This window comes from Tasmannia lanceolata, unplaced genomic scaffold (assembly GCF_043159265.1).
Source record: "Tasmannia lanceolata isolate RefF3 unplaced genomic scaffold, GAP_Taslan_0.1 ptg000007l, whole genome shotgun sequence".
Classification (NCBI taxonomy): Eukaryota; Viridiplantae; Streptophyta; class Magnoliopsida; order Canellales; family Winteraceae; genus Tasmannia; species Tasmannia lanceolata.
Window position 1 is genome coordinate 18595287 of NW_027518684.1, and position 25168 is coordinate 18620454.

The following is a 25168-nucleotide window of genomic DNA, read 5'->3' on the forward strand; positions in this document are numbered from 1 at the left end:
ACACTATCATCAAGCAAAATTTTTGAGCAGCTTTGGGTGTGGGTTTGGCCTTGAGCCCCTTTTCCCAAATTATTTTCCTCTGATTCTTGCGTACCTCTAGAGAAGAACAAGGAGCAAAGTTTTTGACCAGCTTTGGCCCAAGCCAATATGTCGAATTTAATTTCAAGAGTGACCCCATGTCCAGTGATTTCCCTTTCTCGTTGAAGATTTGATTTATTTTTTGATTATTTCTCTTTCCAAATATTCCAACTTACTGTGTTAAATACTAAACTCCACAGATTTTTTTCCCTACTTCACAGGATGGGCTTATAAAGACTTAGCACCATTCCCTTAACGGTTGGCTTTTGGCGAGTTCTACCTAGGTTCCAACAAGTGGTGTACTTGGTGACTCCGGTCCCCAAAAAGATCTTGTGATTCCCACATTGCTTCTGGGTTGAGGGGAAGATTGCTGGGATTCCATGATCTCACATCCAAAAAGTGAATGGATGTGGATCAGCTTATTATTCTTAAGACACCCTCCCCTTAACGGCTAGCTTTTAAGGATGAGTTCAACCCGGAGTCTCTCACGATCAAAAACTCAAAATCAATCAATACAAGTGATTTTTAGTTGTAGAATCAAAATAAAAGACCAGAACATCTGGGACAAGTTGATTTTGGATCTGATGCATGAAAAAACAAAAATCTTGTATCAAATGCGCAAAACCAATAAAAAATATTGGAAAAAACTTAGCAGAATCAGAGAATAAAACACAGATCAAGAAGAAACTGGAACCTCATTTCTTCCTGGACAGATATTTGCTTCAACTGAGATTGTGAAAAAATTTTGAATCAAGAAATTTCCAACAATATCAAAAGGTAAATCTAAAAAAAAAAAAACAAGAGAAATTGGACAGACAAATCCAAGGGAAATTGCCTCATCCTCAGTTCAAATCCAAAGAAATCATTCTCAAAAACAATTTCAAGAAGAAAAAGGAGGAATTGTAGTACGAGAATTGCTTTTTTCTCTCTAGGATCTCAGTCTATTATACAGCTTTCTTCAAGACCCTTTTCAGGTACTTACAGAAAGATAACGCAGTTTAACATCAACATCATCGATCCAGAAAACAGAAAACATCTCAAACCCTCTTTTCTGCACTCTTCTTCTAAGGGTAAAGGAAAAAACACAGGCAAAGAATCAACTAGAAAGAAAGGAAAAAACACTTCTAGGGTTTGCATCTTGCTTTACAACATGTTATGGGTTGCAATTTATAGAGGCTACGCTGAATTCATACTTATAGTCCCTTGAGATGTTTAGGGCTGACGTGGCATGGCGTCCAATTCCCATGTAGGCTCCTTTGCTTCTTCTTTATCCCAACGTTGCAATTTATGATCCTACCTTTTGGATGATCTGTGCCATTTATTTTTGGGAAATGATATCGGCACAACCATGTTTTATTATTTTTACTAAAGCATCTTGTCTTTTAATACTTAAAGAGCTGTCAAAAGGTTATTTACGGTTCTCAAATAGCACTCGAAAGACAATTAGAAAAGAAAAGACAAGATGGGTCTGTGCAATTATTAAATATCATGGCTGCCGGACATGGCCTAAGTGTTGGGGCGTTTGGCTGTATTTCATTAATAAAAACAGGGCTGCTTGCAAAATGGGATTCTGTTGCGAAGATAAAGACGACATCTTGTATCCCCACAAAATGAAATTTCATTAAAGCTGTGGAACTGACTAAACCATCGGTAAATTTCACTTTTGCCTTTATTTTTCAAACGAAATCCCACTGTGGAAGTGTTTTCCAAATAAAAAATAAGGGAAGTGATATATCCGCCCCTTCTAATCACCAGGAACACGCCCTGTTAGTGTTTGGATATATCCGCCCCTTCTGATCACTAGGAACACTCCCTGTTAGTGTCTGTGGCAATCAGAGACAGTGAATTCTTTTGACATAAGTACAGTAGCTCCTCCTTAGTCATTGATACACTGACAGGAGAGGATGTTCCTGGTGATCAAAAGGGGCGGCCTTAATCAGCCATGTTTGATAATGAAAATGAGTGCGCTCTTATTTGGAATGTGCTTTGTCTGTTCATACTTGGGAATGGAACACGATCCAAAGGATGGTACACGATCTAGGCATGGCCATGATCTATGGCTATCATGAATTGGAATGGTGCCTATGCTTGTGCACCTGCTCGCACTATGGATTAATGACAAATTATTCATGCTACAATCCTCAAGATAAAATGAGTGAATGTGGAAAAACCCGACCCAACATGAGAAACTATCTCTATCGACCTGAGTTACAAGTTACAACCCTAGAAATAGGCAGTGCCATTATCAAAAGATGGCAATGCTGATACCAGTGGCACAATTAAAAATTAGAGGTTTAAGGTGACTCGCAGGACTCCAAAATAATGGCACTCCCTAATCTACATACATGCAAAATAAAACTGATTGAGAGATGAACCCCACATAACTTAAAGGCTCTAGTGGCTTCCACGTGGATTTGGATCATTCAGATATGCGAGATCCACACTTTAGACAGGTCCCGCGGGACACCAAAGTAACCCTTGTTGATTCCTATATAAATTAATAATAATAAATTCGCACCCCATATAGGATAATTCGCATCCATCTCACCTGAATTGATCACGGTAAAGCGGTGCGAATTATCCTACAGATGGTGCGAATTATCCTACAGATGGTGCGAATTTACTATCACTCTATAAATAGCGGGACTGCATGCATCTTTTGGCCTTTATATCACCGAAAAACAAAGAGCAGACAAAGAGGGTTTTTTGTTCTTCGTCTTCTTATTCTTCTCCAAAATTTTTTTTTTCTTTCTCTTCTTCCTCTGCGAAGAAAATAAGATGGGTGGTACCGTAAAAGATGTTGAGTCAAAGGAGGAGATTGCTAACGTGCTCCGAGGGGGCGCACCTGTTATCCTTCACTTCTGGACGTCATGGTGCGAAGCTTCCAAACAGATGGATCAAGTTTTTTCCCATCTCTCTACCGATTTCCCTCATGCCCATTTCTTCAGGGTCTGTTTCCTTTCTCGTTCTCTTTCTTTTTATTAAATTCCATCTGGATCCCTATCTATCTTTTATCCTCTGTTTCTTCTTTGTTGTCTAAATGAACTTTTAGGGTTTTTTTTTTTTTCGCCTAATGATATTGGCACTACTATGTTTTGATAATTGCACAAACTCAACTTGTCTTTTATTTATTTTTAATTGGCTTCTAAGAGCTTTTTGGGAACGCTAATAACCTTTGACAGCTGTTTAAATAATAAAAGACAAGCTGAGTTTGTGCAATTATAAAAACATGGTAGTGTCAATATCAGCTGCCTTTTTATTATTCCTATTTCAATATTCAGTTTTTTTTTTTTTTTTTTTTTTCTTGGGGGTTTTTTATATATATATTTTTTCATGCTTAATCCTCTTTTAATCTCAACACTCATTTCCTTTTTTAATCTGATCCCGTCTTTTTCATTTTTATGAAATGACTTTTGGAGGTTTTTATTTTGATTTTTGTATGTTTCTTTTTGCAATTTTTCTGGATGTCTATTTGGGTCTGATCTCTCCTCTTTTTCTACTCATTCTTTTTTTCTCATATTTCTTTCAATAGATTTGATTTTTCTAATATGTAGCTGTTTATTCGTTCTGTTGTTGTAACATTTCCTCTCTTTTTTCTATATTACTTGTTTCTTAGTTGTTGGAAGTTGGTTTATCATTTTATTCGTTTTTCTGAAGTATGGGTCTTAATAAAAAAAATTTCATCCCAAAGTTTTTCCACTGGATTCTGTTACTTATATCTCTATTTATGATTTAGCGCTGACAATGGTTTTTAATGTTCAATTCTGATATTTATTTGCATATTTCTCTAAATCTTTTTGTAGGTTGAAGCTGAAGAGCAACCTGAGATTTCTGCGGATTATTCCATTTCTGCCGTGCCTTATTTTGTTTTCTGTAAGGTTAGTTTCTTACTGCTTTTTTTTTTGATGTTAGCAGCAGTGCTTAGGAATATGGAATTAGGAAAAGTAACACACAAAAAATAAAAAAAGTAAAAATTAGGGTTTGCGATTTTTGCTCTGAAACTAGGTGAGATGTCAAAGGTTATAATTTCAGCAATTTGATTTTCATTTTCATTTGCTGCATTTAGTAGATCATACTGATTGATAGGGAAGCTGTACTCTTCGTAGGCCTGGTTATGTGTTAATTATCGTATATTCTTTTTTTGGTGATTCTATAAAATAAGTGTATTGTTTTGATGTTTTTAGGCATTGGGATTTCTAACATGGGTTGCTGCTTCATCTAAAACAGTGTAGTGAGAATCTGTGTTTGAGTAAATTTCTAATTGTCGCAAATCGCACTATGATTTCCAAGTTGAACTCATCTGATTATTTCAAAGAACTTGGTGACTTGACTGGATTAGTTTCAGTGCATTCAAATCATGAAGGGTTTTGCTAGCGTCCATCGCAAAAGGCATTTCGTGGATGGTCTGTTGCATGTGACAGCAGCCACACAGGCTCACTTTTCAGCACATTTTGTCTTCATTCACGAGGTGGCTGTTATCACATGCAACAGACCATCCGCGAAATGCCTTTTGCGATGGACGCTAGCAAATCCCAATCATGAAATATAGGCAACATGACAAGTTAGAAGCGTACCATCCATGGGATCTTGCCTTTGTCATTTGGTGCATAGTATGTGGCAAAAAGACAAAAGAAACCTACACTCTAAGTTACCTGGAAAACTAGGATGCTGTAACCTGTATTGTTACCTGGTACAAGCACATTGTATAGAATTACTTCCTCCCATATGTGCTGCCTCGGGGTAAGGCTCATACGAGTTGCTTCAGACTCGTGAAACAATTATTTCAATAATACAGGATACCATGGCCGTGATAAACAGATGACCTATTAGAAATAAGGGGAATGATTCTATGAGAAGCTCGTAATGCATGAAGCACATGACGCAGGCTCACCCACACACACCCTCCATCTCTTTGTCTTGGAATTCTCTCTTCAAACATTTCTAGAATTTGAATGTGGTTCCTTTCTCTTTTTCACTTTACCTTCTATTTGCAAGACATTGATTAGGTGGTTGGAATGATCCAATAACTGTAATTTTTCTGTCATGTGATCTCTATGTTAGTGTCTACCCTGTGAAGGGTTTGGATTACATTAATGTCATGAGATTGGGTAGGATTAGGCTTGTTGTTATCACTCCTGTGGTGATGCATGCACATTACTATACTCTGAACACAAGGGCTCGTTATGGTAACTCTAGTTCATCCATTCAGTTCCTATTACCTTGATTCAACCATTTGGATCTTAGTATTATAAGTTAAGACCTCAGAAGAAAAAGCATAGGCATTTGAGCAGACCTTTTTTGTTACTGTTAATAAACAGGCGAGAGATGTAGATTTTGTCAGGTACAGAAAGATTTGTTGATCTTTGTAGGTAGATGTGGTTTGGTGCAGGAAGAATAGAGCATGAGTGACAATGACAGAATAATTTGCTTCTTTTGATGGATTGAAGTGATCTTCAATTTGATAAGTAAGAAGAGGGGGTTTCAGAGGATTATTTAATATTGCTACTCCTGTCAAATAAAAGAGGTTTAATGATGAAAGGAAAAAGACCAAGTTCTTTTTATCAACTCAGATGAATTAATTTTAAAAAGAAATCCAAAAACAGCCTTCATGATTAGTTCCCGACTGGAATAATTAGCTTGATTATAGTTGAGATTTTGTACATCGATATATTGCATCAACAGCTGACTGGGTATAACCTATGTTGTATGGATTTTTCTAGATGGGCAAGGTACTAACATTGAATATTGACACTGTGGATTCAAGTGTGATTTTTTGGAAAATGTGGATTCAAGTGTGATACTTAAAGATTTCTTGTCTATTTTTTTATTTTTTTTTTGACATAGGGTATCCCCACGTCATTTTAGGGCGGGACTAATCCCTATGGATGCACGCAATCTCCCGTAAACCACGTGCATCGGGTAACTCCGAGGGGACTCGAACCCTCATCTATGGGGAGCAAATCCACGACGCTGGCCGACGTGTATTTTAAATATAAATTTATGTGGCTTTTGGTTTCTCTCCATCATGATAGTAAGCTTTTAAGTGGAAATAAAAATTAGATGTGAGTAACGAACTAGAATCCCCATTCCATATGCCCTGATAGCCCTATTATTATATTTATATTTAAACATGAAGACAAATTTATTTATAAAATGATAAAGATACAAAGAAGGAAGAAGGGTGGGAACAAGATAACCCCCAAAATAAAATTGAAATAAACAAGAAGCTCAATAAAACAAAGCAGATGTCCAAGCAGAGGACTGCTACCAAGCTCAATGCCCGAGCCCTCTCTTGTCAACTAGTCCACCATCTTATTATTGCTTACGAGGAATATGGATGTAAATCAGAATCACCTCTCTTTTCAGATCCTGGATAGCAAGAGTGATATTGGCCAATCTCTAAGGACTCGGCTCAAGCTTTGATGCCCATGTAGTGATATCACCTTCGTGGATTCTTCCAAATGGGCTTGTTACTCACATCAAATACGACTCTATGGATTCAAATGCGATACTTACAGATTTCTTGTCTATCTTCTAAATTCCATCAGCATTGATATAAATTTATGTGGCTTTTGCCTTTTGGTTTCCATCAGCATTGATATAAATTTATGTGGAAATAAAACATTATATCCAACATGTACACTACGCATGTAATGCGACTTCTAGTGGGTTATGTACATGTTGGATATAATGTTTTATTTCCACATAAAGAAGTCGCATTACATGCGTAGTGATAACCCCGTTTTTATATTTTATTGAAAGATAAAACAAATTTATTAAGTAAAAGAGAAAGATAAAAAGAAGTGGCGGGGGGGTGGGATGGAGAAATAAACAAGAAGCTGAAAAAATCAAAACAGCTAGCCAAGCAAAGGAATGCTACAAAGATCATTGCCCAAGCCCTCTCTTTTGAAGTTGTACATCTTGTTATTGCTTCTAGGAATATGGAAGTAAATTGGGATCACCTATCTTGTCAAATCCTGGATAACAAGAGTAATATTCAATTTTTTTCGAATGGTTACGGGAGTGATACTCTATCTTGAAGGATTCAGGTCGAGCTTTGATGTCGATGCAGTGACATTAAAAAGAGTCACCTTCCATTATTAACTTCTCATAAAGCTTTCAGCTTAAAAATATGAAGACCCTATCTCATTGGATTCGATGGTGTTGATAAGAGTGAGAAACCTTGACAACCTCGCTTGAAATTCCCCCAAGTTTTAGTGGTGTACGGATTGCCTTCAAAGGTACATTGAAACTAAACTTGAGAAAATTTGGAGGAGATGAGTCAAGCTATTATCTTATTATTGTAAGGATAGGTTCAATCTATTTCCGTTTATTTAGGGTAGAGATTTTCATGTGGATAAGAGGCGGATTAGCGGAAGTCATATAGAAAACTTGAAAAATGCGAGTGAAATCATTAAAGAATACAATAGGGAAAAACAAAGTAAAAGAGAAGGCAAAAGATTCTACTTGCAATTCAAAGTAGAAAGAGAGAGGGAGAAAGTAGATTCATTACACAAATTCAGGAACCCTCCTTGCTCTCCTCCACAACTTCCTCACAAGATCTCCACCACTTCCCCAAAGGGGCTAGACCAAATCCTCAACCAAGGCTGTAACTCTTTCAAACAATCATCCAGAACTGCTTAAATGAGAGCCTTCATCTCCTATTTAAAGGGAGAGTGAATGCATTATAGTCTGCCACCTCTCCATGGGTCCATGTAGTCCCCTGGGACACTTGTCACAAGGAGAGTAGCCTTTTCTTCTTGGGCCGCCACTTGTAAGTGGTCCCTAGAAAACTTGGCACCTTCTCCACTAGTTAGTTAATTGCACTACTGGTCCCCATTGTTATGTGTCTTCTTTGGCTTGGTTCTCTCTTCTTCTTTTTTTGAAAATTGACAATTTTATTGATACTATGGCAATTACATTGGGGACCAGAGGTCCCAACTTGCAATACATAGAATCAATTAAGGATGGCCAAGAGCATACTCCTAGACTAGTTAAAAGCAAAGAAGGAAATCTACTAATTCATCCGCAATAGTGAGGACTACCCATCCATGCACTGCCTCCTACCGAGTCTTCATCACTCCCCCGAAGCTCCAAAGCACTGCCCCAGGGGGACCCTCCGACCGAATCCAACAAAAAGGGCCAAACTTGGGGGCTTCTCAAGCAAGGCTTTCCTCAAAACAGACTAGTCATCACCATTTAGATAGTCATTTAGTTTGGTGATCTCTACAACCCATCAAAGCCAGAAGAGACTTAGCCATGCTATGCTGAATCTGGGTCTGTGACAGATATACAACCCACAAAAAAAAAAAAAAGGGATCAGGACTTGCAAAGGGTCACTGATCTCCAAACCTTCCTCCACCATATGGCTACCCATCGCCTTAATGTGGAAACGTTTTTGGCTCCCGTCAATACAAAATCCGTTTCCCAAGATCCCGGTGAAGTTCCAGAACAAAATAGAGAGGGAGGCCTGACTACTTAAGGAAACTGGCCTTCCCAGTTCCTCAAGGAGAGCCATTCCCACTTTGTTAAGGATCCTGTGTTCAAAAACTAGATGGAGAGGGTCTTTTAATAGCAAGGTGAGTATAGAGCCTTGGAACCTCCACTCCTAGGGAGGAGAGCTATAAGTCTGACAATACACCTCCATAGCATCCAATAAATACAAAGATCAAAACATGCAGCTATTTTAATTGTCATAGCCATTCTCCAACCCCGGGAACCCCAACTATAAACTTAGCTATAGATAGGGCCAAATCTAGTAGGCCTGGAATAAAACTTTAGAAGTCTAAACAATCTGCTAAATTTTTTCGCTACACCTGGTTTGGAATCCAAGATAGAGCTTATCTTATCCATAATTAGGTGGTCTTTGGAACTTGAGCTCCTGACTGGGAAGGTTGAAAAACCGCCAGGGGCGTGATTTACGAAATTCTTCCTGACATGTGGAACAAACTTCTGTCTGATGTGAGGGGTAGGTTTCTTGGGCTTTACCAACAATCCCAAAAAATCTTTATACCTCTGTTCAAGTCCCATCAAGCCTTTTTCTGGAAATGCTAATGGTTCCATCTCAGACCTCCTAGCAGGGAACTTTGAATTAGAATTTGAATTCCCAATGGGGCCCAACGGTTCACCAGGTATAGTGGCCTTGAGGTTGCCGGGAGCCAGTCCGCCGCTAAGGAGGAGCCTAATTCAGGTACGGCAGATTCAGGGGTTTCCTTCAAGAGCTCAACCCCAATGGGATAGACCTGGTCAGAGATTTTGAGCTTTACCCCAGAGGTAGGGAAGAGCCATCGAGGGGCTAGAATCTTAGCCGAGATGAAGCTCATACAATTCTGATGGTTGCCCTCCATCTTGGTTTCTACAACCTTGCCAAAGAGGCCCCCTAAGGCCTCCACCGTGGAAAGAGCCCAAGCATGCAAAGGGATTCCATAAAAACAAATCCAAAGCGCCTCCTCTCCTTGAATAAAGTCCTTTGTCCATGGTGAAAGGGAGAGCAGATGGTTGTCCAAGGCCACAGGTCCCTTAGCAATGATCTGTGAAGCCTGCAATTCTGATTCAAACATAAAAAAGACTTTATCCTTTGCAAGTAAAGAAGGGCAATGTAACGTTGGGAGTACCCAGGACACTTGTGCCCACTTCCACAAATCTTGCAAGGATTCATCATGGTTTTTTCTTTTTCCCAACCAAGCAGGATCTGAGAGAACTTAATCGCACATCGATTTCCTGCCCTGAAATGGATAAAATTGGAATCGCAGAGTTTTTGTTGCGATAAATTTTACCCGAATCAGGTCACATACTATCTTCATCATCCTTAGATTGCGCCTTAGGAGATCGAGGAATCCATTTTAATGATGATCCGGTCGAATGACACCATCGACATTCATCCCGCCATTTATAGTTAAGGTATTGACAAGGAGCACAGAACCATGCCCCCAGCCAGTTATCTTGGACAAGTTTGGGTCTCCCTAGAGATACTCCTTCCTCACCCCAAACAGGAGGAGGGGATGGAATCAATCTAACCTGTGAGCATCTTCTGCATCTAAACCGCCATCCAAAATTATAATAGCGAGAACTAGGGCATTGCCAATCTTCTTCCCTCATAAGCTTAAACCCCAGATGTAGCTCCTTGTAAATCAATTTTGCTTGGTTCTCTCTTTGTGCCCCCCTTTTGCCACATCATCAACTTCACTTCCTCATTATAATATTACCCCATACTATATTAACCTCTCAATACACACTCATTACAAAAGGGCGTGGAAACACATAAGAACTCTTGAATCAAAATTGAAAAGAGATGTAGCTCCAGTTCCTTCGGAAATGGTAAGATCTTTGGCGCAAGAAGAACTGGTTGATCTGTATCATCTTGACTTGCTTCTTGTAAAATTCAAGAATTGCTAGAATATGCACAAATACAACTCACCTCAACTTTGCCTTTGTCCCAAACTAGTTGGGGTCGGATAATGAATCCTTTAGAAAATTTCCATGAAGAAGGTGAAAGGATCTACCTTGCTCAAATTGACTAAGTCTACTCCTGACACTAGTTGGGTTCGTCTGCATGGATCATTTTCTTCCATTCTATCATATCAAAGGTCATGTTCTCTGTCATGTTCCTAGCCCTCAAGTCTTTCCTCACGGTTTCTACCCAAGTTGTTTTCGGTCTGGTAACATAAATACTTACACAAATACTTACTCAAAATTATGACATAAATAAAAATTAAAAAACTACCTAGAATGGTTTGGTACTTAGAAGCACAAAGCGGGTGCGGGGGCGGAGGCGGGAGCGGGAGCGAGGAAGTGTGGGGGTCTAGAAGAGTCCAAGTTTGGGAGCGCCATGGGAGCGTCTATGTAATATTTTCTTTATATATCTTTCAAAATTCAAGTACATCAAAAAATAATAGTTTCTAATAATTTTCATATGTATTTTTCAAATTTTAAGTACATAAAAAAGCAGTAATTTCTAACCATCTTCATTTTCGTGCACTCATTCCTCGTGCCTTTTGAAGATGCACAAACCTTTGTGCTTGCTCCAATGAAGTGCTTTGAAAAGTTGGAGGAGTTTGATGCAAGAAAGTAGGTGATGGTGGGACTTATGGAGTAATAGAAGCAGGCTTAGAGCGTCATGGGAGAGGTTCCTGTCCCTTTGGGGTCGCGCTCCCTGGAAGCTCCTTCCTATGGAGCGCCGAATCGAGGTTTCGAGGTGGGAGCGGCACCTCGAGGGAAGATTCCTGCTTCTAAGGTTTGGTAACATAAAAAACCAAGTGACATGAGTTGTCACGTATGTTGATAATTCAGTACATATCACATTTCACACTTAATTCAATACATAATGCATTATATGATACATACTGGTATAGTATACCATATTACCATTACAGTTTTGTTTCGCTATGCATTTCGATTATTGGTGTGTTACGGTGGGGATGCAGATTGAAATATTTTGGTCGATTCATGTCGATTTTGGTGGAAATTTAAAACTATGCCCGGAGATGAGGTCAAAGAAGTAAAGAAAACCTAATTCTATTCTTCTCCTCCTTCCTTTTCTCCTCTTTTTTCCTTCTCCCCATCCTTCCCATTTCTTACCAATACCAGCCCAGGTTTTTTCCCTGTTGTAGGGTTTTTTTACCTGCTTCAGCAACGATCTAGGTCCTGTTTGTTATGTATTATGAGAACTAGTTAGACTCACACTCAGTTCTCAAAATTCAAAACAAACAAGGACATTTGATGGTTGCTTTAGCATATCTTTGTCAAGTTATTTTTGTGTATTCTAGAGTGGTATTTCTCCCTTTTCAATGACTTTTTTTTTGTTTATTTTGGATTTTGAGAACTGATTGTGATTTCAATGATTTAGACCTGTTTCTTTTGGATTTTGAGAGCTGATGAGCTTTTAATCCAAAACAAACAGGGCCTTAATATGGAAATCTGTTAAATGATTTAGCCCTTGTTTGTTTTTCCCATATTTCAATTATTTAGGTTCTGTTTGATTTGGATTTTGAGGACTGGTTGTGATTTTAATATGGAAATCATTTCAATATGCTTTGTTTACTGTTGACACTCCGTTGTATGATGATGATTATATAACTGAATGTGTGCTTTGTTTACCGTTGTGATAAATTATATGATGATTTATTGTAAGATGAATATAGTTTGTGCTTTGTTTAGTGATTTATTGTATGATGCAGTTTTTATTTTCGTTTATTTGTCTTTTGAAATGTTTTTCGTTTATTAATCATAGGTTTTGAATGAAAAATAGATAATTACTCATTTTATTCTTGTTTTTGACTTTTTATAATTTTTTTCTCATTTTTATATATAAATCTGAAAAAATCTTACGATTTACCATCCGATTTACGATTCGATATGATTCAAACCCTGTTACAATTTACGATTCGATTACGATATTCGAAACCTTGTCACTGACCATTGTGTGGGAAGAACTCTTGTAGATAATTTATTGTGCCGGGAAGCGTTTTGATTGTGATCTAGTGGCTGGAAGTATGCCAAAAACAACACTGGCAATCGAAGCAAGATGGGTCCTTTCCACGCAATGGCTAGTCATTGTGCTGGCCTTCAAACTTGTGTCGGATTTTCAACGTCGTAGACAGTTTCAATCGTTGTCTAGTGGTCAGAAATCAGTTGGAAACAATTTTTGGAGAGTTTTAAAACTCCTCTTCCCACCCGAAATCTATAACATTGTGATTAAGGGTTTAAATCACGATTTTGGCCACTTAGGCTTGGGCTGTCCAAATGGGAGTAGAGAGAAAATTTGTGATTAAGGCTTTTCAATTATGATTTTAGCTACTTAGAGTTGGGCTGTCCAAAACGTTAATTTAGAAATTCTGTGTTTTAGTTATTACGAATTTAAATCATGATTTTTAGGAGAAACCAAACATGCCCTAGATTTCCAAAATTGATTAGAATATGTTACTGAATTTATGAATCATATTTTGCAGGGTTTACTGAGTTTGACACTCAATACCCATGTCAGATTTTGACATTCGTACCCACACTCATGCAACACTCATTCAACATCACCCACTTGTTATGTTTTTTTTTTTGGAAAGATATTATTAGGCCACGTTTGGATACCTCATGCTTTTGTGTTTGGATTTGGATTTGAGTTTTGGATACAAAATACACCAATCATCCTCATCCTCATGTTGTATGAGAGGGGGGAGGTCTAGCTGCTGCTGCAGCAAGGTCAAGGAGCAGTGAGGGTGAAGGCAATTGCCACAAATATTGATTTCCAAATAATGTCTTGCAGAACAGATTTGAAAATCGGACTTTTTTTCACCGTTGTAGCTGATTTGGAAATCTAAGGATCTGATCCAGTTCCAATTCTCAACTGTGAATGTGAGAAATCCAAATCTAAATCTTGTGGGTATCCAAACGTGGCCTTAACTCATTGTCGGCCTCTTATTTGTTTGCTTCTCTATGTGTGTACATAATCTGTTTTCTTAGCACAAGTGAAACTTGGATGCACCTTCAATCTTCCTCTTTCTAATAAACTTCTTTTATTGATAAAAAAAAATCATAAAACAGTATGGGTGTCAACCGGACGAACCCAAAATTTACCTTGTGATTGAGCCGGACCTAGATTGAGGTCTTTATTTACCAGTCCTGTGATGGGGTCTGGCCTGTTGACACCTTAGAAGAGACATTGGAATGTGGTGCACCTGTTTTGGTTGTTGGCTGGGATAAAGGTTAACCGAAGTAAAATGCACATTCTATATCTGTCTATTGCTATGCATTTGGGAATATCCCTGCACTCAAAGATAACCTCACATAAATTTGATTTTTTGTTTTGTTTTTATTTTTTTGTGTGTGGCCATTATCTCGTGCTTCTGTTTTTCTTTTCTTTTTTTAATAGGTTTCAGTTTTTTTTTTTTTTAAAGCTTGCATATATGGTCATCATTGTGGGCAGTTTAAGATTCCTAGCATCCTAAACTCTTTATCTTTCAAATCCATTGAATTGTATTGAATCCAATGAAGAGAGTGCCATAGAAATGTGGGGGCAATCACTGCCCTTTTTTTTTGTAATTTTCCTATTTTTCTGCTCCCATTCCCAAGAAAAAGCTTTCCATGGGAAAAGTCTCAGAACCAACTTGAATGCTATCATCCAAAAATCAAGTTGTACTGTAAAGGGAAAGCTTGGGTTTCGTGATTAATCTTGTGATTTGTAGGATGAATACATGAGAATTCAGTTAATGTGCTATGGTTTCTTTCCATGCCTGAGTGTTCTGAATCCTCAATATATATTTCATTCATAGATAGAAGTGCCATACCATCCCCCGATCCCCCCCCCCCCCAAAAAAAAAAAAACCTAGATAGAAATGCCATGGAATATTACAAATTAGCTTAGTTTTGGCATGGAATGGTAAGAGTGTGGGGTTTATTTAGTCATATTATCTTTACATTTTCCATCTCTTAGGATCTTAATATCATTTTGTTTATTTTGTGACGATCTTAGAGTTTATGATCTGCTTCTGAAATTAGTGCTGACACGATTTTATGACCCGACTTGATTTTAGTACACATCTTTCTGAAAATCCTCATCTTTGATTTGGTATTCAATATTCATGCTTCAGATAATTGGATTTGAAATGGGGTTCAGATGCTGTATGCTGTTGCGTATGTGATTCATATATGCTTCCTTGAAAATCATTTCATTTAATAAACCCCCATCTATCCACTTATAGATTTGGTTGTTCTCTTAGCTACAACATTTGAGTTTTGGTTTGCAAGATCCAGCGGAAAAGTTCCTATTATGTGTCTCTTTTGAAGAACACAGATTTGACTTTGAAATTTGTCTCTTCATATCTAGTTCTAGTTGGCCGAAGCAGTGAAAAACTCACCATTTTTAAAGTGGAATTCAGGCTTGGTATTTGAGACTTTTTTTTTTGTCGAAACAAAACCTTTGGCATTTATTTAGAGCCTCGTCAAACAAGTCAATTCAACCAAACTCTTAGTTGATCAGCGAGTCTTTCAACAATTGTTTTGCCTGAACTTTTCTCTAACATATTTGTATCTGCGTTCTTACCAGGATGGTAAAACTGTTGATACATTGGAGGGTGCAAATCCATCAAGTTTGGCCAACAAAGTTGCGAAAATTGCTGGGTCCACAGACCTTGCAGAATCAGCTGCTCCAGCTAGCCTTGGAATGGCTGCTGGACCCGCTGTCCTCGAAGCAGTCAAGGATTTTGCAAAGGAAAATGGGTCCTCCAAAAAAGAAGATCCAACATCCGGCATTAGCAATTCTTTAAAGAAGCGCTTGGACCAGATTGTGAACTCCCACCCTGTTTTCCTCTTCATGAAAGGAAGCCCTGAACAACCCAAGTGCGGCTTCAGCCGAAAGGTCGTTGAAGTTCTAAAAGATGAAGGCGTTGAATTCAGAAGCTTTGATATACTATCAGATGATGAGGTACGCGAGGGGATGAAAAAGTTCTCCAACTGGCCAACCTTCCCTCAGCTTTTTTGCAAGGGCGAGCTTCTCGGGGGCTGTGACATTGCAATCGCAATGCACGAGAGTGGCGAATTAAAAGAAGTTTTCAGAGATCACGGTGTTCTTCCCTCTTCCAATGAAGCCAAAGTTGCAGGTATATCCAATGTTAATTTAGATAATGAATCTGGAAAGGGCGGCATATCCGACACCTCAACCGGCTTAAGTACTGCATTAACTTCTCGGCTCAAAAGCATCATAGATTCGAGCCATGTCATGTTGTTTATGAAGGGGAAACCAGACGAACCCAAGTGCGGTTTTAGTCGCAAAGTAGTTGAGATCCTTAAGCAAGAGGGAGTGGAGTTCAAGAGCTTTGATATTCTCAGTGATGATGAAGTCCGGCAAGGCCTGAAAGTTTTCTCTAACTGGTCGAGCTACCCGCAACTATATATAAAAGGTGAGCTAATTGGAGGTTCCGACATAGTGTTAGAGATGCAAAAGAGTGGGGAACTAAAGAACTTGTTAACTGAGAAAGGTGTCTTACCAAAAGAAACTCTCGAGGATCAGCTTAAGAATCTGATATCTTCTTCACCGACAATGCTTTTCATGAAGGGTACACCTGAGAGTCCCCGATGCGGTTTCAGCTCAAAGGTTGTGAATGCTCTTAAGGAGGAGGGCGTGAGCTTTGGGTCCTTTGATATATTAGCTGATAATGAAGTGAGGGAGGGGTTGAAGCTATTTTCGAACTGGCCTACCTTTCCTCAGCTCTACCACAATGGCGAGCTCATTGGAGGGTGTGATATTGTACTTGAACTTCACAACAGTGGTGAGCTCAAATCAACCCTTGCTGAATAGGTATGATCTTAACTGCCAAATACATAAAATATTCTCATGCATGGAAGATCACCTCTACATTTTGTTGGTCTGTTAATGACTTCCAAGTGGTTGTTTACTGATATTATGGGGATTTAGTAGTTATAATATAAGTCCAAATCATATATTTAACTTTCAATGTTCGGTTTTTTGTGGGTTCTTTGGTGTATGATCAGGACATATTTCTAGTTTTAAAACTTATGCTATAGGTGTTAAATTTGTTGAGCAATTGATCGGTGCTTTTCTTCTGTCATAGTTATGCAAATGAGTTGATGCCGATGTGCTGCATCTGTATCACATTATGGTGCGGCCAGACTGTTTTGCATGGATGGGTATTGGTGCACCTTTTATTGTCCATGGCCCCAAAATCGCTCTGATTGGGCTATCCTAACCGTTGGATCAAGGGCTTGCGAATGGACGATCTGTTCATTTGGTTTGAGCTAGGGTAAATTTTGGGCCATGGGTAATTCAAGGAGCAAACCACTAGATGACCAGTACGGATAGATCCTGGTGTGGCGCGCCTATTGGACTGCATTGTAATATGGTGAGGTCACACTATATTGTTTCATTCCTGAGAAAAGGACTGTGTTACTCTTTAACTCGACCAGGTTCACAACCTAGTCAGAGTAGACTCCACAATTGACTAAAGCAGCAATCGTATATTTTGAATTCCCAATCAAGTTCTTAGACAATGTATTACCCCTCTTCTCTTTGGAATTGGGCTGGGACGAGAGAATTTTTAAGTAAAGATGAAATTGAGTCCTCAAAGCAGAGGATTATTCTATTACACTGTTTTGTTTTAAAATGCCCGATATCTGCACGACCCTGTTTTGATAATGGAACGAATCACCTTGTTCTACACTTGAACCCGACTTGGAAAGCATGAAATTCTAGTACAAGATCTGTTCTGATACCATGTGCAAAATAGGTGATTGAATGACTTCATTTTCTTCCATTCATGAAAGTGTAGTAAACTCTTCCATTTCCTCATAGTGGATTTTTTGGGGAATGCACATTTCATTTTGTGGAATGGTGATCTGGCTCATTATCAAAACATGGTCGTGCAGATATCAGTCCCATTTATACTAATTAGCTTTTTAAGTGTATACTAATTGATTATTAAGTTGGGATTTGCTAGGGACCAACGCAGAAGGCATTTCTCGGATGAATTAAATGAATAAACCAAAATCTTCAGTAGGGTGCGACCTTTTGACTCATCTAAATTATCCATCTTTTAGAACGAGAGGTCGCGCCGACCCTACTAAAGGCCATTACAATGTCTGGAAAGCTACTAATGGCCATTAAAAATGGAATGTGATTAGTAAAGCGTGAAGTGCCATTATCAAAATGGCACTACCATTATCATATGCATGGGGTATCCAAAGCCAAAGTCCCTGTCCATTTTGGATCATGAGAACCATAGTTTTAAATTTCATTTTTAATTCCAAAACGAAACTCCGAAACAAGCGAAACACAAACATGTGAAGGAGGGAGAGGTACAACTTAGTTGCGAATTGATGGTTGAGGCTTTGTAGCTCGATGGTTGAGGCTTCGTATCTCAACCTTATAAACCAGGTAAAATAATTCTTGCAAACAAATACTTGATCAGACCGTGGGAACGGTTTATGTTACAAAGCTTTGGTGTACAGTAAGGCCATGTTTGGAAGCAAGGGATTTTTTTTTTTTTACGATAAATTGGTGTGGCCAAGTGTATCGAAACACCAAGTGCCAGTGGTGAGAGGCGTAGGGCACTACGAGGAGAGAGATTTTGATTTTTAGCCCCTCCTCGTCACTCAAGGACACTAGTTTCCTGATTTTTAGCCACTTCACCCACCCTATCCTTCTCTCACTACTTTGGGCACGTTTGGCTACCATGAATTTATTTTCATGATAAATTTAGCTTCTTCAAGCGGTGACGCAGGCTGTGAGAGGAATTTGTTTCCCGGAATATGAGAGGGAAAGAAAACACTGAAAAATCAGGAAACAAAAAAAAAAAATCCACTCCAAATGTGAGGCTTTTTCCTTATTTTTTAGCTACTTCTCACCCTCAACTCATTCCTGCCCTCTCAAGTCTCTCGTTCTCCCGCCTGTCCTACCCCTCTCACACCACTTGGAGACATTGATTTCTCATGAAAAAAATTCAGACACAGATTTATCATGAAAAAAATTTAAAGGTAGCTGTGCCCTTAGGGTCATCATTTTTTTACAAGTTTTTCTATGATGTAAGCTGGTATAGTCTGATGTTTTTCAAAAAGTATTGTACGGTCCACACCTTATGATGATCCAAATGAACCAAACCCTCCATTTGACGGGCCCAGTGTAAATGGGTTGTGCTCCCAAAATCATATCTATAGGATGATCCCAAGCCTCCCATCTATATATAGCTTTGGATTATCCTATGGTGTGAGCGGAACAATACTGTTTTGAAAAATACTTAACTATACAGGTAGGGTTGCAACTCGGGTTGAGCGGGTCGGGATTTTATTTCTTAGGAAAGGGTGGTGACTAACTTTAAAGATTGTAGAAAAAAACAAATCTTCATACCAAAAATCTCTAAATTTATGTATCAAGTGTATAAATTTAGAAAGGAGACTACATTTTCACAAACATGATCACTTCAATGAAAACAATTATACCAATATAAATTGGAAAATAATTTGCTATGTTATTCAAGAGATATTTAAGAAAATCATAGTAGACCGACCCATATGAGTCGGGTTGGGTTTCTGGTTTTTTTCTCTCTTTAATCCCAACTAGGGATGCAACTCGGGTTGGGCGGGTCGGGTTTTCCAAAACCCTACCCTACCTGAAAATTATGTCGGGTCAAGTCAGGTCTAATTTTTTACAAGAAAACCCAAGATTCGTAAACCCGACTCCACCCAAAATAGTTTCTCAGGTTGGTTGGGTCAGGTCGGGTTTTCATTTTTTTAGCGTAGGACAGTGACTAATTTTAAAGATTGTAGGGGAAAAAACAAATCTTCACATCAAAAATCTCTAAATTTATGTCATCAAGTGGATAAATCTAAGGCCACTATATTTTCACATAACAGCAGACATGATCACCTCAATGAAAACAATTGTATCAATATATTGGAAAATAATTTTCTATGTTATTCAAGAGATATCAAAGAAAGTCACAGTACACCCATATGAGTTGGGTCGAGTTTCGGGTTTTTTTTTCTTTAAATCCGGCCCTACCCAAGATTGACTCAAGTTTTCCAATTTAGAAAACCCGATCCTACCCAAGATCCATGATTTCTAAACCCGACCCATGTTATTTTCGGGCCGAGTAGATGTGGGTCATGTAAAACCCGACCCAAATTGCAACCCCAAGCCCAACCCTAACTAAGATTGAGTCGGGTTTTCCAATTTAAACCCCAATCCTACTCAAGACCCATGATTTCTAAACCCCACCCATGTTATTTTCGGGAAGGGTCGATGTGGGTCGCGTAAAACCCGACCCATGTTGCAACACTAATCCCAACCCAAGATTGAGTCGGGTTTTTCAATCTAAAACCAAACCCAATCCAAAACCCAAGATTTCTAAACCCCACCCATGTTATTTTCGGGTGGGGTCCGGTCGATTTGTCCCAAGTTGCAATCTTATATACAAGCTTACACCGCATAAAACTCTATTCTTTGGTGGGAGTGCTCAGCTTACTCAAAACTAAGCCCATGAACTGGACCAGACTTCTTTCCTTGCCGAAATCTTGCCCTAGGTTTTTTGGGGTTTTTCCTTTGTCCACTCAAACCCTAACTGATGCAGCATCTCAATCCACAGATTCTCTATACAAGAGGGTTTCAACCTTGGGAGACCCTAGGGTTTCTATCGTTCCGGTTTTAGAAAAATGGGTCGAAGAAGGAAGAAAAGTCCAGAACTGGGACCTCCGCTCTATGGTGAAACAGCTCAGGAATCACAGAAGATTCAAGCACGCTCTCGAGGTAAGATTTTTTTTTTATTCTTTTCTGCTGCTTTTCATAACGCTAACCTGTTTTTATTTAAGTATAATGTGTTTTGTATTTTCTCTCATTTTAAAATAAGCTTCTTGAATGTATCAGAGACACACCACATACATTAAAAAACTATGCTTTTTTTAATGTATTAAAAAAAAAAAAAAAAAACACTAACAGAAAGTTGGAGTTTTGCTTGATTTCATGGCAATGATGCTCTTTCTCTTTCTATATTGGTAATGACACCCCATACCAGTACTATATGAGGTTGACAACCAAACACTAAACACTATTCTATGAGGTATGTTCCGGATAAATTAAATGCTTGTTTTCTATCTTATGACTACTTTCACCTCTAATTTACGAGCAATGTACTTATTTAAGTTGTTTTTATTTTAAAATTTTAATTGAACAATTGATTTTTAATATATTTCGGGATTTTTTGTCTTGCAGATTCCTCTTCATGGGTTTTGAACTATATTTTCAATTAACTTTTGAAAAGTTGATGCCATTGTTGGTGCTTCATTTTTTTTTTGAGTGGTAGCAAACTTTCATTCAAACGAAAGGGAGGACCGAGATGTTCAACCCCAATAAAAATACAATAGATTCTTAAGAATATGGAAAACAAAGTACAATGTAAAACAACAAAAGAGATCCAGTTCAAGGAGGGAGAAAATCAAATATCTCAAGCCCTTCCTTATCTATCCCCGCTCTAGCTAATCTATCAGCCACGTTATTGGCCAATCTTTTAACATGGTTGAATATCATCGAAGACCCGGCCGCATGATCTTTGATTTCATGATAATACTTCGTGAATCTCCAAGGAGGCACACGGGAACCTCGAAGCCATCTGATGACATTGATGGAGTCTCCCTCCACAACCACCCTACCCATGCACTCCTTGTCCAGGCAGTTCATACCTCCACTTTGCTTGCATCTGTGACTCCAATAGGTTCTGCAAAAGCCCATAAAACTTCTCCTTCATCATCTCTAAGAACTCCACCGATACCTGCAGGACGCGGGTTTCCCAAGTTAGACCCATCAAAGTTAAGCTTTAATAAGCCTAGAGAAGGGGGTTCCCAATTTGGTGCACAACCATTGTTGGTGCTTCATGTATTGGATTGTTTTGTCAAATTTTCTACTTGACAAAGCAAAACGAAGAACTTATGTAGATAAGTTCCAACTCAGATACTAAAATATCCAATTTCTGAGCCTGATCACTTGAATTGGTAGTAGTTTTGTTGCTTTAATGATATCCCGGCCTCAAAGCGATGTAGCGTTATGATACTCTGAAATATGAACATACACGCGACAGTTATATGGCTGGTCTGATGATTAGAACCTTAGTTACTGGCATCTCTTTTGCAGTTAGTGTGGTTAGTCAATTCATGAGTGCACCATAGACACCCCACTGGTCAGCTATCACCCAGATAGTGAAATACCTGAAGTAAGCTCCTGCTAAAGGACTCTTCTTCAGAAAACATAGCTATATGAGGATCAATGGGTATTCAGATGCAGATTGGACAGGATCTCATGCAAATAGTAGGTCTACTTATGGCTATTGTACCTTTGTTGGAGGTAATTTGCTGTTTTGAAAGAGCAAGAAACAAGAGATTGCATCAAGGTCGAGTGCAGAGTCGGAGTATATGGCCATGGTCTATACAGGATGCGAGTTGATCTAGTTAAGGTCATTTATGTTAGAGATTGGGTTAACCCTACTCGTCACCTGCTTCACTTTATTGTGACAACATGTCCGCCATTCATATGGTCATGAATCCTGTTCTTTATGAGAGGACAAAGCATGTGGACGTGGACTGCCATCCGTCATAGGATTCAAAAAGGGGAGATTTGCACAGTGTTCACTAGATCAAATGATCAGCTAACAGACATGTTTACAAAATCCCTAAACAAGGCTATATTGAGTGATTTATGTAACAAGTTGGGCATGTATAATATATACACTCCAGCTTGAGGGGGAGTGTTGAGAATGGTCGTATTATACAACTCCACTTGAGGAGGGGTATTTCTGTCTTTCTATGTAATCCTACTCATAAGTCATAACACACACACACATATATATTCATGTTGGAGAGACTTGAAGAACTCTCCTCAACGTATTCTCCATCTCTTCTCTCTCCTCTTCTCGTCTCTTCTCTTTACCTCTCTTATATGTTCCATTAAATGTAATAGGAAATATGCTATTTTTGGCATAGTTTCAAAACTCCCCCTCATCATCGTTGACTTCCCCGAGTCGACTCCTTTTTACCTTGGACGCATTCTTGTCCAACTCTACATTTTGCCTACAATGCTAAGCAAAACTTCTTTGACTCTCCCGAGTACTCGAACATCTCAACCAAATACCCAGCCACGTTAAACGATTACTCAGTCCTGTCAACCGAGTACTCTGCCGCGTCGCTTCAAGTTGACTAGGGTTTGCTTTGACCGCATTTTGACCGGCATCCCCATTTTGAGACACTGAATTTTTAGGACCTGGCACATCTATGCACTACGGGGTTCTTAAGCTGCGGTGATACACTTAGTAGAAGATTCATGTCACTACAGACCAGATCACCTCTAACATTAGAAGTTACTGAATAATCTTTATAATGCTGAATGATAACCTCTTTTTTTTTCCTTTTTTTTTTTCAGATATCCCAGTGGATGGCCGACCAAAGGCGTGTTGGCCTCTCAGGTGGTGACATTGCTGTTCGGCTAGACTTGATCTGCAAGGTTCATGGCCTAGAGCATGCAGAGAAGTATTTCAATGAAATTCCTCAAGAATCAAAGAACTTAAAAACATATGGTGCGCTTCTCAATTGCTATGCACAAGAAAAATATATCGAGAAGGCAGAGACCCTCTTCGAGAAGATGAAGGAGTTGGGGCTCGACAAGCCTCTTGCATATAATGCATTGATGAAGGTTTACTATCTGTCAGGACAGCATGAAAAACTAGATATGTTGATGCAAGGAATGGAGCAAAAGGGAATCCCTCAGGACAAATACGCATTCTGCATCCGAATGAGTGCATATACAGCCATCTCCGATATTGATGGGATGGAAAATATTTTGAAAAAGATGGAAAAGGATCCCAAAATCATCATGGATTGGGATGTGTATTCACTTGCAGCAGTTGGGTATACGAAAGTGGGTTCAGTAGACAAAGCTCTAGCAATGCTGAAAAAATTGGAGGGATTAATCACTGTGAAGAAAAGGGTTGCTTACGACTTTCTCCTTACTCTCTATGCAGGCTTAGGACAGAAAGATGAGATCTATAGAATCTGGGATCTGTACAAGTCTTTGCCGGAGAAGTTGAACAACGCGTCCTATCTAAACATGATAAACTCACTATTGAAATTGGATGACATCGAGGGGGCTGAGAAGATCGTGGATGATTGGGACTCTGGGTGCACTGTCTATGATTTCAGGGTACCAAATCGGCTAATTTTAGCTTATTGTAAAAATGGTCTTTTAACCAAGGCTGAATCATTTGTAAACAAGGCCTTAGAGAGAGGAAAGACGCCTAATGTGATTACATGGTATTGTTTGGCGATGGCGTACATGGAGGATAAACAGATCTCAAAGGCAGCAGAGTCGATGAAAAAGGCAATGTTGGTTGCTTATCCTGGGTGGAGGCTAAATCCTGATTTTCCTGCCAAGTGTCTTGAGCACTTTGTAGGGCAGGGCGATGTGGAAGGAGCAGAAGAATTTGTAAGGTTACTCAGGCCTTTGGTGCCTTTGACAAGGGATGTTTACCACAGGTTGCTTAGGACTTACATTACAGCTGGAAAACCAGTCTCTTGTGTGCTCAATCAAATGAAAACAGATGGTTTGGAACCAGATAAAGAAACACAAGAAATCCTTGAACCACTAGACACAGTTATCTGAAATACCTATTAATCATAAGAGCAAGACCCACCAAATGTAGAAAATCTTGCTAATGGCAGTGAGATACTCATGAAGTTTTAGGGCTATTCAGTGACAAATCTTTTTTTTTCTTTTTTATGAATGTTAATTCAGTGACAAATCTAATGATTCAAATTCAAGTCTTACTCAATTCAGTTGATCAACTTCAAAGCGTAGTAGTATCCAGTTTTGTGACTTTCAATTATCTTAAATTACTCTTTTGTTGTTCAGATCAAAGGAGAAGACTCTGATTTTGTTGAGTGAAGGGAGATGAAATGGAATTTCAGGTAATATTCTAGACTGAAACTGGCTGCTACCCCATCTGATTTTCATTACTGCAGTGCAATGCTATGTATTACAAATTGACTAAAATTTGGTATGAAATCCTAGAATGTGGTTTTGTTAGCCTAATTACTTTTTTTATTTGAAAAGTAACGAAATTTATTGATACTCCCAACTGTTCTACATTATGTACACACCACTCCCTACTTCATTCTCCATCCTCTCCGCATTTACCCTACCAAGCAGGGGATTTTGGGTTATTGGCCGTTCTAATCCAAGCAAGATTCCGGCAAAGTTAGGATTTCTTGCAGCCAAACAGAGTTTGCATTTTTCTTATGAATATGTTAATGTCAGAATTTTACCGTTGATTTGATTTGATCAAAGCCTCTTCTGATTTATCTGACTAGTTGGTTTTCAGTACACAGGGTAGTGGCCATTACGGGCTCTCTCACTCACCTAACCAATTGACTATCTGAGCTTGGATTGACAACGAGCATGGAAAATTCTTTCATAATAAAGCTTTGTATGTGATGTTCTTAGGAAAGACACTATTGATACTGATTGGGCCTACACATTACTTACTATTCATCTGGTGGACCTACCAAAAATGCCCTTTTTATTTCTTTAGGACACATTTGGATACCCACG

The 25168-nt window shown here is 38.8% G+C and overlaps 2 protein-coding genes and 1 non-coding gene across 3 annotated transcripts; 2 read left to right on the forward strand and 1 right to left on the reverse strand.

Annotated features, from left to right (window-relative positions):
- Positions 1-1006: 1006 nt before the first annotated feature.
- On the reverse strand, positions 1007-1100 carry LOC143882400 (small nucleolar RNA snoR27). Its single transcript, XR_013252237.1, has one exon. It is a non-coding gene; the product is annotated as a small nucleolar RNA snoR27 (small nucleolar RNA).
- Positions 1101-2737: 1637 nt separating this feature from the next.
- On the forward strand, positions 2738-16613 carry GRXS17 (thioredoxin family protein). The gene is made up of 3 exons (XM_077385647.1): positions 2738-3027; positions 3882-3956; positions 15116-16613. The coding sequence occupies exons 1-3, from the start codon at positions 2857-2859 to the stop codon at positions 16364-16366; spliced, it is 1497 nt and encodes a 498-aa protein (XP_077241762.1). The 5' UTR covers positions 2738-2856; the 3' UTR covers positions 16367-16613.
- A 3396-nt stretch (positions 16614-20009) lies between these two features.
- On the forward strand, positions 20010-24414 carry LOC143882184 (pentatricopeptide repeat-containing protein At2g20710, mitochondrial-like). The gene is made up of 2 exons (XM_077385646.1): positions 20010-20326; positions 22985-24414. Exons 1-2 carry the CDS (start codon positions 20060-20062, stop codon positions 24218-24220), a joined length of 1503 nt encoding a protein of 500 aa, XP_077241761.1. The 5' UTR covers positions 20010-20059; the 3' UTR covers positions 24221-24414.
- The last annotated feature ends 754 nt before the right edge of the window (positions 24415-25168 follow it).

Excerpts from the sequence above, each read along its gene's own strand:
- LOC143882184 (XM_077385646.1), top strand. The coding sequence starts at position 20,060 with ATGAACTGGACCAGACTTCTTTCCTTGCCGAAATCTTGCCCTAGGTTT. Across the intron at positions 20,327-22,984 it reads GATTCAAGCACGCTCTCGAG|ATATCCCAGTGGATGGCCGA; the intron begins GTAAGATTTTTT and ends TTTTTTTTTCAG.
- GRXS17 (XM_077385647.1), top strand. The coding sequence starts at position 2,857 with ATGGGTGGTACCGTAAAAGATGTTGAGTCAAAGGAGGAGATTGCTAAC. Across the intron at positions 3,028-3,881 it reads CTCATGCCCATTTCTTCAGG|GTTGAAGCTGAAGAGCAACC; the intron begins GTCTGTTTCCTT and ends ATCTTTTTGTAG. Across the intron at positions 3,957-15,115 it reads CTTATTTTGTTTTCTGTAAG|GATGGTAAAACTGTTGATAC; the intron begins GTTAGTTTCTTA and ends CGTTCTTACCAG.